Source organism: Aptenodytes forsteri, unplaced genomic scaffold, assembly GCF_000699145.1.
Source record: "Aptenodytes forsteri isolate BGI_AS27 unplaced genomic scaffold, ASM69914v1 Scaffold193, whole genome shotgun sequence".
In the NCBI taxonomy this organism is placed as follows: domain Eukaryota; kingdom Metazoa; phylum Chordata; class Aves; order Sphenisciformes; family Spheniscidae; genus Aptenodytes; species Aptenodytes forsteri.
In genome coordinates, this window is record NW_008795405.1 from 11401807 (window position 1) to 11417811 (window position 16005).

Consider the following 16005-nt stretch of genomic DNA (forward strand, 5'->3'; position numbering starts at 1 on the left):
ACACAAAAAAAAAAAAAAAAAAAAAAAAAGAGCTCAGAATTGCTTTCAAATCCCCAGTCTAGGAAATTCTCTCAAGCAGAATTTCACCTACTTCTTATTGCAAATGTAATACAACATGAACTGTATTTACTATGTGCAAATACAATTCTTACATAATTTTTAAATAAACCTTGCCTTGAATTTTAAAGGAATCAGCATTTCTGGATTTTAGTCTATTAAAAAGTTCTGAGCTTTGAATGTTCAGAAAACAAATACTCTACACAATAAGAAAGGTCCAAAAAATGAAAGCAAAAGTGTTAGCAAGATGGTGTCAAGTTATCAGAAATTAGCAACCAGCACACTTAGCAGAAATCCAAAAAGTAGACTAGAAACTAAAATAAAAATCTCAGTCAGTGAAGGAAATATAATTGTTTTCCCAAATATGTTGACTCTTAACAATTTCTGAATTGTGATCACAGCGAGGACGCTAAGCTCCACCACAACCCCAGGATACCTTTGAATTCCTCACTGATACTTGCTTCAGCACTATTCATTTTTCAGTGTTGGCTTTCATTTCTTGTTCTTTGGAGCCCAAGCTCTGAGGTGAATCATACGTGTTTTCTCTTGGAAAACCTAACAACAGTCCTATGTTTAGCTCTCCGTCTCCTCCATTTTCTTCTCACTCATGCTTCAGAAGCATATTTCTCTTAATTAGTCATTGGAAGGCGCTTGACCAAGCCAGCAGCAATTCCTCCCCACTGTGCACGATGTGTGCCCTCGCTATGTCGATGACTCTGCGTGCCATGCCGGGAAGCCGCTGCGTGTCCGGTGTGTGCCTGGGGTCACTGTGTGTAATCATGCTGTAAGTATCGAATCAGTCTGTGCGGGAGAGGCAAGGTGTCAAGAAGTTTAATGCGGTTTCTTCCAACCAGGCTTCGTACCTTGATGCGGCAAAGATGGGAAAGAGGTCGTGGGGGCTCTGAAAGACAGGCAGGTCAGAAACATGAGCAGAACAGGTTTGAACTTGAGAGGGACAGCTCAGCTTGGCCAGGTCAGTGGCAAGAGGAAAATGGGAGAAGGAGGAATGAAAAAAGGGGGCTTTTCTGAAATGGAGGGATGATGTGCCTGGCATTGGTGGCAGCTCATCTGTTCTGAGGCACGACACAGGGAAGGAAGAGGGGCTGGAGGATGGGGTGCTGTATCCCCTCTCAGCCTTAGCAATGGGCTTTCTAGGGGGATTTAAACAAGCTGCTTCACAGTACTCAGTCTTCCCACTGAAAATAAGTGTAGTATGTACCAAATTTAGCTTGGTGCCAGAAAACTTATTTTGATAATGTCTATGAAAGACTTTGGATCCTGAGGGAAAGGATGTTTAGGAGAGCAGAATATTAGTAAAGGCTTTAAAGGCCACTGGTGCCTGCTGGGCTGCTGTGGAGATGGTCACGCTGCCTGCCTGCCCTGATTTGACTGCACCCCAGCTGCAGCCAAATGGGTCTTCCTGCACTAGCAATGCTCATTCCCAGTGGGTCAGATTCACAGCTGCTGTACATTTAACATCACAGAGTCAATGACACCCCCACAATTTCTAGTGCCTCATACCTGGACCAAAATGTAATTCAGTCTCAGTAGGGAAATCCTATCAAGTTTAAGGGATGAATACTAAGAGGAGATGGTAACTGAAGTTTTGAATCCAATAGTGGGACTATTTGTGCAAGATTCTCTCCTGGGTGACCATACCTGCTTTTTCTTTAATGATAGCCCAGTCCTCATAGCTGTCAATATGCTCCTTGAGCCGGGAACAGAGCTGCACGTTACCCACATAATCCAGGAGAACATCGATGATCGGCCCAGCCCAGCGACTCATCTCTGGAGTAGACACCATTTCACAAAACTTCAAGGAAAAACAGATTGACTACAGTCAGTGGGACATGAATGCACCTGTGGAAACTGCAACGATAGCAACAGCCCTGACTGCATTGGTGGTCCCACCCTTCTACCAGCTGTGAGAGCAATTACCAGTTTCCCCTCAGAAAACTTCAACTAAAGCCTCTTTTTTTGCAACTGAGGGCAGAATCCCTTCTTTACAACTGCAGGAGGACACAAAACCTTGGTGGAGTCCCAAGTAACAAGCGATAGGACGAGAGGAAATGGCCTCAAGTTGTGCCAGGGGAGGTTTAGATTGGATGTGAGGAAAAATTTCTTTACTGAAAGAGTGGTTAAACATTGGACCAGGCTGCCCAGGGAAGTGGTGGAGTCACTATCCCTGGAGGTATTTAAAAGACGTGTAGATGCGGCGCTTAGGGACATGGTTTAGTGGGCATGGTGGTGTTGGGTCGACGGTTGGACTTGATGATCTTAGAGGTCTTTTCCAACCTTAATGATTCTATGATTCTATGATTCTATGAGTCCTAGCTCTGGAGCATGGAAAGGATGCTGCATTGTTTAGAGGGTCCAAAGGTCCTACTTCCACAGGAATGGGAGGGCAGAGGAGTGCTCACAGCTTTGCCCCAAGACAGTAAGGGAGCTGTTGAAAGATCCATGCAGCCCGGGGCACTGTGACCCAGCATGCTGGGTCCCTTTCCCTTCTTGGGAGGGGCTCTGTGGAGCAACTGTGCACAAAGGAGACTTAGGGAAAGTGGGAGATTCGGCAGAGCACAGCACCTTCTACTTCTGGTGAACCCACTGGTATCTGCAGCTTTTGGGGAACAAACACCTCACTAGAAACAAGTCTGGGGAAATCTCTGCAGAGATGAATCCCAGACAGTTTTACTCGCCCATGGGAGAACTATCCTGGGCCTAATACACAGCAGAAGCATTTTGCTACTCAGTCCTGGATCAGGCAAATCTTCTGTTGCCCCCAGTGCAAGCTGCAGAGTACTCGGAGCCGTTACATGGAGGGCTGCTTATGGAGATACTGAAGAACAGACTTAAGGACCCAACTTTAAGCAGTCTCATTTCAAAAAAGTAGTGACTTCTCTTCCCACTTTAATCTAAATATGTATATTATACCAGACAGCTTCATCTGTCTCTGTTAGGGTGCTGCATATGATGAAGATATCTGTGGACTTATCTGCATGTGCACAGTCAGAAAATTTAAGATGAATTAAATCATGCTGTGTGGATAAGAGCTCAGGCACATGGCCAAACCCAATTGAATGATGGTGGCTTAAGCACCATCCATCAGCTTAGTCACTGAGACTGTCTGCAGGCATCCTCCAAGCCCACCCCAAACAGGAAAGAAAATGCACCAGCTTAAACCTCTTTCAGTTTAAGCTCCTGTAACTAGATCACATGTGATTATACATGTATGAGGCCTAACTCAAAATACATTAAACTCTTGTGTGGATACTCTTATTCAGAAATAAAATTATATTAGCTCACCTAGGAAAGAATAAAGCTGCAGAAAATTGTAAGGCCATTTTATTCAAGGTGAGAGCATTCACAGAGGTGTTTACTACTCTTCTGACATTTTTTTCACTGAGCTTGACCATGTAGTATTTCCCAGGAAAATTAGATACAGTAATGTTGGGAGGATCCCAGCAGACAACCCACAGTTTCCTACCTGGACAGCTTATAGGAAGTTCAGTTTAGTATGTCTGGCTGTCATTCTCCAGTGCATATGCAATTGCCATGCAGTTACCCATAGGACATGCAAACCAGGGATCTGCGCTACCACCTCCAAGCAGTAATGCCACTTTGTCAGAGTTTAAATGAGGACACATGTGTAGGGCAATAAAACACTGGATCTTGCTGCTCTCCTTTCCTTGTCTCTGCCAGAGACCTTGCCTGCCTTTTTCTCTCTTTGCTATTCACAAGCTCAGCCTACAAAAACGTTTTCTGGAATAAAAATGTTCCAAAGCATGTTGCAGGAAAAGAAGCACAGCAAAATGAAGCAAAAATAATGCAAACCTGCAACTACAGGCAATGGTATTGACTCAGGGACAAAGTGACTCTGGGCCTGGGACATACTTTGCCTGCAGTCTCGGTAGGGCCCTGAATGCCCTCTCGCGGCAGTAGGATACTTCACTCCCCACGTTCACAGTTTTGACACTGCAATTCTGGAAATGTGGAGTGAGACAGTAACCATTTTTCTGCATTCACTTTCTCCAGGACACATTAATTTAGTAGCAACAGTAATGATTTATGGTTATGCATTTTTCAAATCCACTTCCAGTAGCTCATAGTCTTTACTGTATAAAGACTAATCATTCAGATTTATTATCCTTATGTAATCTTATACAAGAAAATAAAAAATGCACATCTTTTGTATGGAGAAGGCTATAGTTTCATAAGATCCTCTATGTTTCAGAATACAAACCATATCACAACTATATCATGAAGCTGCACCATACAAGCCTTACTTTTATTAGCCAAATTCCCAGCAGTAAGAAGCAAATTTAAAATAATATCGGAGGGAAGAGATTGCTTTTTCTCTGTATGCATTTGTCCCTCACCGGTCTCTCTCTAGGCAGAGATATAATTTTACACAGCTTTTGCTACCTCTGCCTCATGTGGTCTGACCTTTGAGGTGATGACTCTGTGAGTGACCTAATATTTTGTTAGGCACTAAAAGTAGTTTTAGGTGAGATCCAGAGGGAAATAATGTGCTTAAATAAGTAAAAACAGAACTGCTTTTGAGTGGCTAGAATATCAGAGGGCTACAGACAAACCCTCTCTCCTTGCCTTGGAATTCCAGCCCTCTGTTCACTCTACATGCTACCATATCATGGTTCAAGAACTAGAGATGATATATTTTATTAATTTTTCTTTGACAAAAATGTGGTGTCTTGGAGCAATTTTGCTGTGACAAACATTTTCAAGAAGAAGACAGCTCTGTTTGAGATAAGAGATTATTTTGATGGACTCTTACAATCCTCTTTCTAAGATTTCTTTTTGTTTGTTTGTTTTCCAGACATGTTACTGGAGAGTAAAGTCTTTTGGAAGACAGGACTGATGAAAAGGTCAAGATTTCCTAGGATCTTTTAATGTTTTCCTTTATTCTTTCCACCACCAAGGAGCATTTATTGGTGACCATCTCTTTGGGCTAAATGACACTTTCTTCTGAATCCCTCAAAGCTACACTTAAACTGGATAGAAGCTGATTTATTTCTTCCCTGATTCTTTGCAAAACAGAAAGACTGCTGTGCTGAGATTTCTTTGTTGTCTTGCATGTTGAAGCCCCTCTCCAGGGCTGCTTATCCAGTAGACTCGGAAATTGCAACTGTTTACATTCATTAGCTTACCCTCATAAAGTGAAGCACTAGACAATTTTAATTTAACCGGGAGCTTAAATTCCCTATCAGACAAAAGAAATCTTACAGGGCAAATAAAACAAGCAGGTTTCTACTGCCCATATGCTACCACCCATATGCTACTGCCCATATGACACTGCCTGTCAAGAAAACATGCTTCACTCCTGGCACCTCAGGTCCAGAGGAAAAGAATACTGTAGATCTGACAGCAAGGCTGTCAAGATGGCTATAATTCACTGCAAATTCAAGCTAGAGCCACAGCGGCTGTTGCCTACCCTCCTGCTGTCATTGAACATGGACTTGGAACATTCACAGACTCTTACTGAGACTTTTTTCCCATAAATAAAGTAGGAATAAAGGCATCTTCTCTCACAGGAAAGTTGGGAGAAAAATACATTAAAGTTGTCAAGATACATGGGTAGGAGACGTCCTCAGAAGTACTGTAGGTAGACTAGGCAGTGCTTACCTGTACTACAGTTGGCTCCTTGGACAGCTGAGGATCATTAAGTCCGTCCCGTCTGTAATTCAATGCAGGGTGTGGGCCATTTCCATACTGACACTCAAAACAGGAACCTGCATCACAGCCCAGATCGAGGACGTACTTCAGCACGGAAAGGTACTTCATTGAAAACATGATGGTAGCTGGAAATGCGGTGGGATGGCTTGATATATAGGCATCAATGTTTGCTCCATGGTCAAGGAGCAGTTTCATGGTCTTCAGGCAGCCGTGGCGGATGGAGATGAGTAATGGGTTGATGAGGTCAACATTGGGGTTGGCTCCTGCTTGCAGCAGGAGTTCCGTGGCGTAGATGTTGTTGTTAAAAACAGCAAAATAGAGGGGGGTGGTGCGTCTGTCCTCATAAAGGCAGGACCGTTCAGTGGAGAGGGCGGTGTTGACATCGTAGCCAGCATCGATCAGCTCTTCCAAGATGTCATCATTGTTGCGTTCGGCCGCTAAGTGCAGGGGGCTGATGCCGCTGCGCTTGACGCGGGTGCGGCTGGTCACAGGGATCAGCATGGAGACAATCCTGCCGGGTGGAGAGTCAGTGAACGGCAGTGAGCTCTAGGGGATCTAGGGGATCTACAACCCTACAGCAAATTGTAGCTGTATGGTTGCAACCATAAGAGAGAGCCTGCTAACTTGGGCACAGGAACAACTCTCTTTGAGAGAAACCAGGGTGTGAACTTGAAACCTGTCAACAACTCCCTGTGCTCCTACCTTGCCAAAAATGTGAGTTGCGTGACCCCCTCTTTCACGGAGGAACAAGTTTTTTTGAAATTATCACTCAGTTTCTATGAGGTAATGGCAGCTACAGGGGCAGTTACGATGGAAGAGACGACATACTGGCACCTCACCTACCCTGTTGTAACTCTCTTAGGTGCCACAGCCCAAATGGCAGACAACCAGCCAGGATCTCCCAGACATTCTGCACCTTCATCATTGCGCTGTGGGTAGGACTGTAGGAACAGGCACACGGCCTCCAGCCTGAGGTGCCAGCAGAGAGGCTGTATCTCCCCACCTCCATCGGGATTGCTTTATTGCTCAGCAGAGAAGGGCACCAACACAAGGCCTCCTGGGTCACAGCCACAGCAAGAGGCTTGAGACCAGACAGAAGGTGAAACCAAACCTTCCTCTGCAGGACTGAGCTAGGATAAACTACATATTTGGTTTCAAATTATTACCCTGGATTGATCCCTGTCCTGGAGGCCTGCACTGTGTGGCTTTTGGCTGTGGCAAATCCATGGGGCTATCAACGTCCATTCCAGATCATGGGGAGCCAAAAAGACAATTAGGAAAGGGGAGAAAAAGAAATAAAAATATTTTCCAGGCTGGTTTCCATGCTTTAGCCCGGGGAGAAAAAATGTACAGCCAAGTCCTAAACCCCAGTAATCAGGGATTGCTATTGGAAAGTGTGATGTGGCCTTAAACACAGCAACATAAATCAAGCTACTCTCGTTATGTAATGTGAAGTTCAAATATATGATGTACAGGAACCCCGCAGTCTATGATAATTTTTATGTCTCCATAGGTGTCATTGGAGCTGCATGACTAGCTCCATGGGTTAAACCCTCATTTCCGGATCATAAAGTTGGGTGGTTTAGCCAAGGCACTAGGTTGATTCTGTAAATACAGCCAAATCACCTTAAGCTACTTCCAGAAAGAGACTAGGGACCATCCAAGCTGAGCCTGCCTACTGTCTCAGGAGATGCTCCCTATATAATGCCTGTGGAGAGAGGGATATCTAAAAAGGAACTTGTGGGAGCCAGCAAGCTAAGCACACCTTCTCTTCCTCATCTTCCTCCCATGCAGGCTCCTCTATATCCTCCTAGCGATAGGACGAGAGGAAATGGCCTCAAGTTGCGCCCGGGGAGGTTTAGATTGGATGTGAGGAAAAATTTCTTTACTGAAAGAGTGGTTAAACATTGGAAGAGGCTGCCCAGGGAAGTGGTTCCCCATCCCTGGAGGTATTTAAAAGACGTGTAGATGAGGCACTTAGGGACGGACCTTAATGGGTGGTGGTGTTGGGTTGACGGTTGGACTCGATGATCTTAGAGGTCTTTTCCAACCTCAATGATTCTATGATTCTATGATTCTATGATTCTATCTAGCAAACAGCTCTTCTAACACACAAACATGCTCAGTTTTCTACCATGTAGCATGCCGCCTTTAAAATGCTGCATATCTTCAGCTTGACTGCAATGGCTGGTCCCAACACTGGGCCCTCAAACATACATTTACATAATGAACTAAGCCAAATATAAGCGCTAGTCTCAGGAAAACCTTTGTCTGTGATGCACTGAATGATCCTGTGAAAGACTGAGCCTCCAACGCTCCCAGGAGCTGAAATAAGAGTTGAAGATGCATAACACTTTACAGGATTATGTTCCTATTTACATGATGGGCTGTTGATGTCTCCAAGTTACTTCTGCATCTCATTTTTAAACAAAAAGGCTTTTTAAAGTATGTAAATATATTTGGAAATTAAGCACAGGGGGGAGGTTCTCCAAGCAGCCTCACTAATCTTCCAGTGCTGTGATGCTCACCAGGGAGCAGGAGGTTTGGGTGCTGGTGAGCTGGCAACTTCCCACTATTAGCAAATGTTCTGTAAGAGCCATAATAACAAAAAGGGCACAGAGCACTGTGAGGACACCATGCCAAGTACCAGTATTAGTCATCCCATGATCAACTGTTTTGAAGATTTAAGGGTCTGTTTTGTTCTTTCCCTCCAGCATATGCGCTTCAGCCAGCTCTTCACATCTGAGTTAAAGAGGCATTGCGTCATTTCTGTCTGCAAGGGGGACCTGAACTTCGCCGCAGGGCTGCTACACTGAGGCTCTGCATCCAAATGCTGCAATGTCGCAGACCTCAGTACATTCCCTGTACCCCAGATTTATTTTGGGAGGAAAAGCAGGAAGGATCACATTTGTATCAGAGTTTAATTTTGTAGCTTGAACCAGTCTCTCTTCCTCATCCTTCAAAGTGGGTTGGTTCAGTAATATGGTGCCTCCACCTCTGCAGTCTTTCCTGTCTGTCTAGAGGGAGAAGGCAGCTCAAGTGAAGGCAGCCAAGGCCAGACAAGCCAGACCACATCCCACGTCTATCACAGGGCTGAGCTTCATGTACAGTTTCGAAATAGTGCTAAGTTTGCCCTCATCCCTGACACCTGTTTCTGCGATTTCTATTTGTTAGAAATTATATGGAGGAGGAGGCAAAGCATCCTTAGTATGAGTGTGCCAAGAGTTTATTGACTTGCATTTGCTTAATAAATCTGCCCACACTTCACAAAGTCTTCCCTTCTCAGCATCTCAGTTCCGAGGGGGAAGGAGTTAAATGACTGCTTGCGATTGTGCTACAGCTGATGAGATGACCCTTATGAATTTCAGGTCAGTATTGACAAGGTGTCATTTAAAATAAACAAACACCAAGCAATAAGAGTTGACAGTTGAGCCTTGGGACCACATTCTTGGCTTTTTGATGGTAGGGAGCCTTCGTGCTCTGGCAAAAAGTTGAAGTGTGGAATTCCTGCAGAATTACGTATTAAATCTACAGGAATACAAAGAGAGGTCACCGTGAAGGGTGTTATTTTACTGAATACCAAAGGAATTAAGAATGATCAGCCAATTGGGCTAAAGCTTTGCCATTTAGATAAATATTTATAAGAAAAGATCTTTTTCTTTCTTCTGCACTTAGTTTGCAGCAGTTGTGCACAAAAATTTGTGCTCAGTCTTTTACAAGTGAAGGAACTCAGTTGGGGCTGAATTCTGGTCTCATTTATGCTGCTGGTTGTTGGGAATAATAGATGTGAGATCTGAATCAGGCCTTTTCTTCCATAACATGGGGATGGACTCAGGTTGCAGAGTTTCCATGTAAATTTCTTTTCAGGTCAGGTTGTGGAACTATAGAGGGGAGGAAAAGATTCAGCAAGGTGGTCCAGACTCTATATACAAATTGGATTCAGACCAACTTACTGTACTTTCAGACTAACTTTTTTGAAAGTGAGCAACTGGAACTGGGTTCTGTCTCTGGCACATTTCTCATCTAAAATGTGTTTGTTTTCAAGAAAATGTCTTTGTAACTCAAACTCCAGAGAAAATTTTGAATCATGCCTGCATTAGTCTGTGCAGGGTATTCATGTACATGCTGTAAGTGTATAAACCCATTACATAAATTAACACTGGGCTGCCCTCTAGAATACACAGCTTGCACAAAGAAGCAGGCCTACTCCAACTACAGAAAATTAATATCCTCAGGTCTATCAAAGTGATTTGAGAAGCTTAATTGGGATTCCCAAGCAGACCTAAATGCTAGGATAAAAGATGCTATGGGAAGGTGTAGTGCTGTCAAAAGTTTTCATTCCTCAGACATTGTGAAATATTTAAGAATCCGCTCTAGCAGTTGTTTGCAAAGATAGCTTTACTATCCAGAAACAGGCTTTGCAGTTGGTCATACTCTATCCTTTGACTATTGCTGAAAGGATTTTGATAGAAACTGTGACAGTCAGAAGGGTCCGCTACAGTCACCAAAAGGGTCTGTCACTGCAAGATATGACTGTGTTTTGCAAAAATAGCTGTGGGACACTCACCCTTCCAGCAGCAAGGGGTTAAAGGCAGGAGCTAAAACTTGCTCTAGGGTTAGAAGTAAATGCTAAGGAGTTCAGGCTCAGAAGGATGCTGCAATGTTCCAGGTCTTGAAAGAGCTAGGTAAACACTATTTACATGACAGTGCAACAATCCCATCCCTAGACAGCATCTTCTAAACTGATATTCTTTATCACAGGCTGTAGAGTTTCTCTTCCTCCTATAAACACCTCTACTTCAGAGGACTGGTAAATCTACCCAATTCCTGGTTATTTTTTCCATTAGTTACTTTTCTCACTGTTTAGAGAATGTGCTCAGCTCTATCCCAAACACATTTCATTTCAGAAACAAACCACTGGATCATTTTATGCATTTGTCTGTTACATTTAAGAGTCATTTAATCACTCACTAATAAAGTATATTTTCCAGACCATGAGTAATTCTTGTACTTCTTTTCTGAAGCTTTTCCAATTTCCTGAAAGGTTTCTGAAAGGGAGGATACCGGAACTGGACACCATATTCTAGCAACAATCTCACTAATGTCCCAGAGATTCATTTAACCACTTCCTGCTGTCAGCATCTGAATTATTGTTAATAAAACCTGAATACACCAGAGATGAATGCAGCATGTTCTGCTTTTGCAGAAGCATCACAATGGGCTCATGTAGGAAAATGATTGCAAACTATGCTGCAATAGCTGTTGAGGACTAACCCCCCCTCCCCCCCCCCCCCCTCCCCCCCTTTCTGCCTTTTTTATTCATCTCAAGCATATTTTGTGGAGCTCAGTTTAAGCCACTTCCAAGATACTTGAGGTTAATTAGCTGTAATAGGTGATATCTTGGCAAAGCTAAAGGGATCTTGCACCGCCACATTCCTGCTCTGTCCCAACCCATCCCATCCCAACCTGCAAACACACTCTTCAGTTTATAATTTCCAACCTGAGCTCTGCAAGCAGAAAGCCCAGTTATCAACCAGCAGCTCCGTTGCTCGTAATGCTCAGAATTAGATCTGGGACATTACATTTTCCATTTCATAAGGACTTTGGAGTCTCGTTCAGAAGATGAAACTATGAAATGAACTAAAACTTACTCGCAAATCCCTTTTTTGGCTGCTATATGAAGAGGTAACAGGCCATCCTTATTGGCTTTGTTAGCATCTGCACCTTGGGATAAAAGAAACTCCACAATAGGTATGTGTCCATTTTTACAGGCTTCATAAAGAGCAGAGGCGTTATCACTGGCTTGAGTATTTATATCAGCACCTAGGAAGGGAAAAAAATATTTGTAGCACCAAAAGGTTAAAATCAGATGGAAGCAGCATACTTTGAATGAACACATACGTCTCCATGACACTGGAGCTACAAAATGTGCTGGAAGGGGATGTGAATGAGGTCATATCAGAGCAAAATGAAAAGGTGATACAGTCATATCAGTTATATACAGTTATATCATAGATCTCCACTGTTTTTTACTATGATCTGAATTTTATGAAGGAGAGTTTAACATGGGTGGCAGCCATTAGCTGCCAGTCCTGAATCCAGGCTCCATTCAGCTGTATCTCAAAGGCAAAAACTTTAAAATGTGCTGTTCTTTATATAGAATGGCCTTTTCTTTGGACACAATAATTCCATTAGTATGTATGTGTTTACATTATGTATATACACTATTCTTGAGGAGGAGTTTGGACCAGGTGCTCTCCAAAATTCTATGATTATGTATTTATGATACATATTTATTTATACTTATACATATTATTTATACTCTATATATTCATACTTTAAACACACTTATACTATATTTTAATTTTAGTACGTATCCAGGCTAAAATAGGACCCTATAACATGACATCTGCATAGTACCAAGCAACAATTCTAATCAGCTTTTATTTGGGCATGCCTTAGTCAATGAACATTTCCTTTCAAAACTCAGCACCTGAGGCCATATCTCTTCATTTCACGAGGGTTCAAGTTAGGATCCAACTGGTAAGTTTTACAAAAAAAAAGATAAATATTATTAATGAGCTACTAGATTATTTGGGGGATTTTTTTCTTGAGCTCTAGTGTGTGCGTGGCTTAATAAACAACATGCAAGAATAAACCAAGACCTAATACTTTTTGGCCACAAACAGTGTGGAATCTAGCTTTTTCTTTGCTAGATATTTAAGGCCTGAAAGCCTGGGTTTCAACTGTAATATACTGTACCATGGTGTCCTCAGGAAGGCTGCTCTATGTATATCCTAAATGGGAATGACAGTTCACTGGAGTTTTGCTTCTAAACTCCAATAAAGAAGCCAATCAGTCTCCCATTTGATCGTGAAAACTCCCTGCCAAAGAGAACATTTCCCTGTGCTTTCACCCCAAACTGCAACATCTGTGTTGTGTTTGGCCCTTTGAAGATGTTGTAGCTGGAAACATCAGGAGAATAGCAGTGACAAAACATAACACAGGACTACGTTCCTAATGAAAAAGAAATGAAAAAGAAACCCTTTCATGATAACATTGCCCATCATAAACAATGCAGTGGTATCATTCCTGGGATTCTCAGAGTAGCTTTTCAGGACTTGAAACAATTGAACAGTTTTATTGGATTTTCTCCTGTGTATTTTTTTCAAAATTGAACTTTAAGGAAATCCTAATATCTATCAAAGTTGAAACACAAATCACATTCTGGCTTAGTTTCTAAAATTGCAGGCAGTGTGATGGACTAACTGGTCATATAAAACTGACTTGACAATGCTAGCTGGACAGCAGAACACATTTTTTGTTCCCCAACTCTCATATCTTTCTTAGCCATACTATGGGCTTCAGAAGTTTTTCTTACCTTCATTGCTCTTTAGTTCTTGTTTCACAAGTGCAGGACCCAGTTCTTATTTACATTGAAGATATTATCCCACAGTGAAAATAAAATATGGCTCCGAATAGCAGTAAAATATGTTGTGCTTATTGTAAAGCTGTTTTACACGAGTGGAGCAGTAAAAGGTAAGTTTAGTGTAAACTAGAATCAAATTCACTCTGTTTATATATTTGAGCACATACACATGGGGGAGAGTGAGTCTGCTTCTCCTTGGTATAAATCTGTTAACTATACAATAGTACTTTATCTATTTTCAGCAGAATTCATTAGTGGAGGAGAGCTAACCTTGCCCATCACTGCACATGTTCATGAGCAGATGGGGTTGGCTAATGTTCAACTTCTGCCATCTATTACCACCTACAGTTGTCTTTTATGACTGATTGGAATTTAGGCTACATGTGTGCAGCAATACGGGTTTTGAAAACTGTCAGGCAATGCAATTAGAGAGCACCATATTATTTCCCAAAGTAGGTTACCATGAATGAGTGCTGAAGGAGCACATGTGTCTAGACCATGCTCTCTGAGAGACCCTACACAATTCAGCCATCTGGAGCAACAGGGTTTCAGCACCTCTGCAGGCTAGGCCTTGTCTTCAGAGACAGAAAAACTGAGCCAGGGAGAATTAATGGAAACTTTGAAATATTAAGAATGAAATGAGTAAAGGCATGTAACGGCACAACTGTACTCACCACATTTTGCCAGGTATCTCAAAGCTTCCAACTGCCCACTCTCAGCTGCCACAAATAAAGAAGTGATCCCATAGGCGTTTGCAGACTCAATCTTGGCACCCCCTTTCACAAGGATATCAATAATTTCCAGGTCATTTCGGGAGACAGCCTCATGGAGAGCAGTCCATCCTCGATTGCAACGATGGTTGGTATCAGCATTGTACTGTACCAGGAGTCTTGCGGCCTCTGCATTCTTACGCTCACAGGCTGTTTTGGAAAAAAGGGAAGTGATTAGGACAGGCTTTTGAAAGGATTCTGGGTATTGTGGTATCCATTTCATGTAGCATAAGGCAATACAAAACAACTAGGCCATAGTGAGTAAGACCAAAGATCCATCTAGGTCAATATGGGGGCCAAGGCTGTTGCAAAATGACACTGTCTGGGGCTCGTAAAGGATGTGGCAGTGAAGCCAATCTTCAGCCGGGACCTGGGGGAGGCTAAGTGTCCTTTGCAGGACTTGTGCCAAGCCTGGTACTGAGTGGAATCCAGCCCAGCACATTTGTACCAACTGGACACCACAGTGACACAGGGAGGTGACAAGGTGCGGGAGACAATTTATGAAGAACAAACATGTTACAGAAATCACATGACCTGAACACTTTCCTTCCAACTTCTGTGCAAGCTGACTCTGTATCTTACTGCCCTGGACTGCAGATAGAGCTCTATATAGACAAGAAAATAAAAAAAGCTCAAACCAACAGTGGCCAGAAAAGGATCCTTAGAAACAGTAATGGTGTGAGTCAGTAGCACTCTCTCTCGGCCTGCAACAATGTATAGTTCAGGACCATCCTGAGCTAAAGCTATTTTCTTGGTAATTAATAGTATTTTGTTGATTTTTATTCTACCAACTTGTTCCATTGCTTTTTGAATCCCAAACCATGAGGCTTCCTATACACTTTTACTGTGGGACCCCAAACCAAAGGTACCTAGACTAAGCAGCCACTTTTACAACCCCCAGTTAGCATTTGTTGCACAATGTGCAGAAAGAGAGGCCAGCACATTCTATAGCAAGTGTTTTTCTCTTTGAAATAATAGTGTCTTTTTCCCACAGAGGTCCTGCCTTTTCGTTTTGATTCTTCCCTTGGGACATTGCCACCGCTTCCTCTCCCATACATACGTGTCACTCGTGTACTGAAAGCAACTATCTGATTAGGCACTGCTGTAATTACCTATGCATAGCTCTGCAGAGTTTAATTTGCTTCCATACTAGGGATGGGTAATTTGTTATGTTAATTTTTTCACTCCTTTTTTTGCTGGGGATAGACCAGAAGATTTTTGCATCAACACTAGCACATACTTAATAACAGGTTTTCTCTGACTAAAGGGTGCTTTCATATTATTATTATTGTTATTATTATTACTACTACTACTACTACTACCACTATTGTGTGTTTAATGCACAGTTGAACGGCTTTCCGTGAGCCGACTATAAGCCAGAACTTTAAAACTAAGGCATTTTAAACTGAGCAGCTCTAATGTTAGGCATCCAAAGTTGGAGGCAAGATTACTGTTGAAACCAGTAATATGTGCTTTTTAGTGTTTTAGAGCACTAAAAATAGTCATGGCAGGAGCAATGAGTAAAAGGTAAAGGGACACGAAGGTATGAGAGATCATCTCCTTCTCTGAACCTTTGTGTTATCATGAATGTAATGCTGTTCTACTAAAGAAAGTGTTCTCTCTGACCAGCAGCAAAGTTATATGTCCATGTTAAACACTTTATCTACCTCACCGAATTCTTTATAACTTTATGCATCTCCCATAGCACACAGCCTGGCCTGGCCCACACAGTATGTGAATCACTGGCATGTCTGCAGTGACTGCAGATTGGAGAACAAGTCTTATGAGGAGCAGCTGAGGGAACTGGGGTTGTTTAGCCTGGAGAAAAGGAGGCTCAGGGGAGACCTCATCACTCTCTACAACTCCCTGAGAGGAGGTTGTAGCGAGGTGGGTGTCAGTCTCTTCTCCCAAGTCAAGTGATAGGACGAGAGGAAATGGCCTCAAGTTGTGCCAGGGGAGGTTTTTATTGGACGTGAGGAAAAATGTCTTTACTGAAAGAGTGGTTAAACATTGGAACAGGCTGCCCAGGGAAGTGGTTGAGTCACCATCCCTGGAAGT

General features: G+C 42.7%; 1 protein-coding gene across 1 annotated transcript in view; it reads right to left on the reverse strand.

Annotated features, from left to right (window-relative positions):
- Positions 1 to 294: 294 nt before the first annotated feature.
- Positions 295 to 16005, reverse strand: part of ASB2 (ankyrin repeat and SOCS box containing 2) — a 24396-nt gene continuing 8685 nt past the window's right edge. Inside the window, exons 5-9 of the mRNA XM_019472450.1 lie at positions 13852 to 14097; positions 11400 to 11571; positions 5698 to 6259; positions 1717 to 1870; positions 295 to 958 (exon numbers count right to left, since the gene is read on the reverse strand). Coding sequence (XP_019327995.1) covers positions 822 to 958; positions 1717 to 1870; positions 5698 to 6259; positions 11400 to 11571; positions 13852 to 14097 — 1271 coding nt within the window. The 3' untranslated portion in view covers positions 295 to 821. The remainder of the gene's footprint in view (positions 959 to 1716; positions 1871 to 5697; positions 6260 to 11399; positions 11572 to 13851; positions 14098 to 16005) is intronic.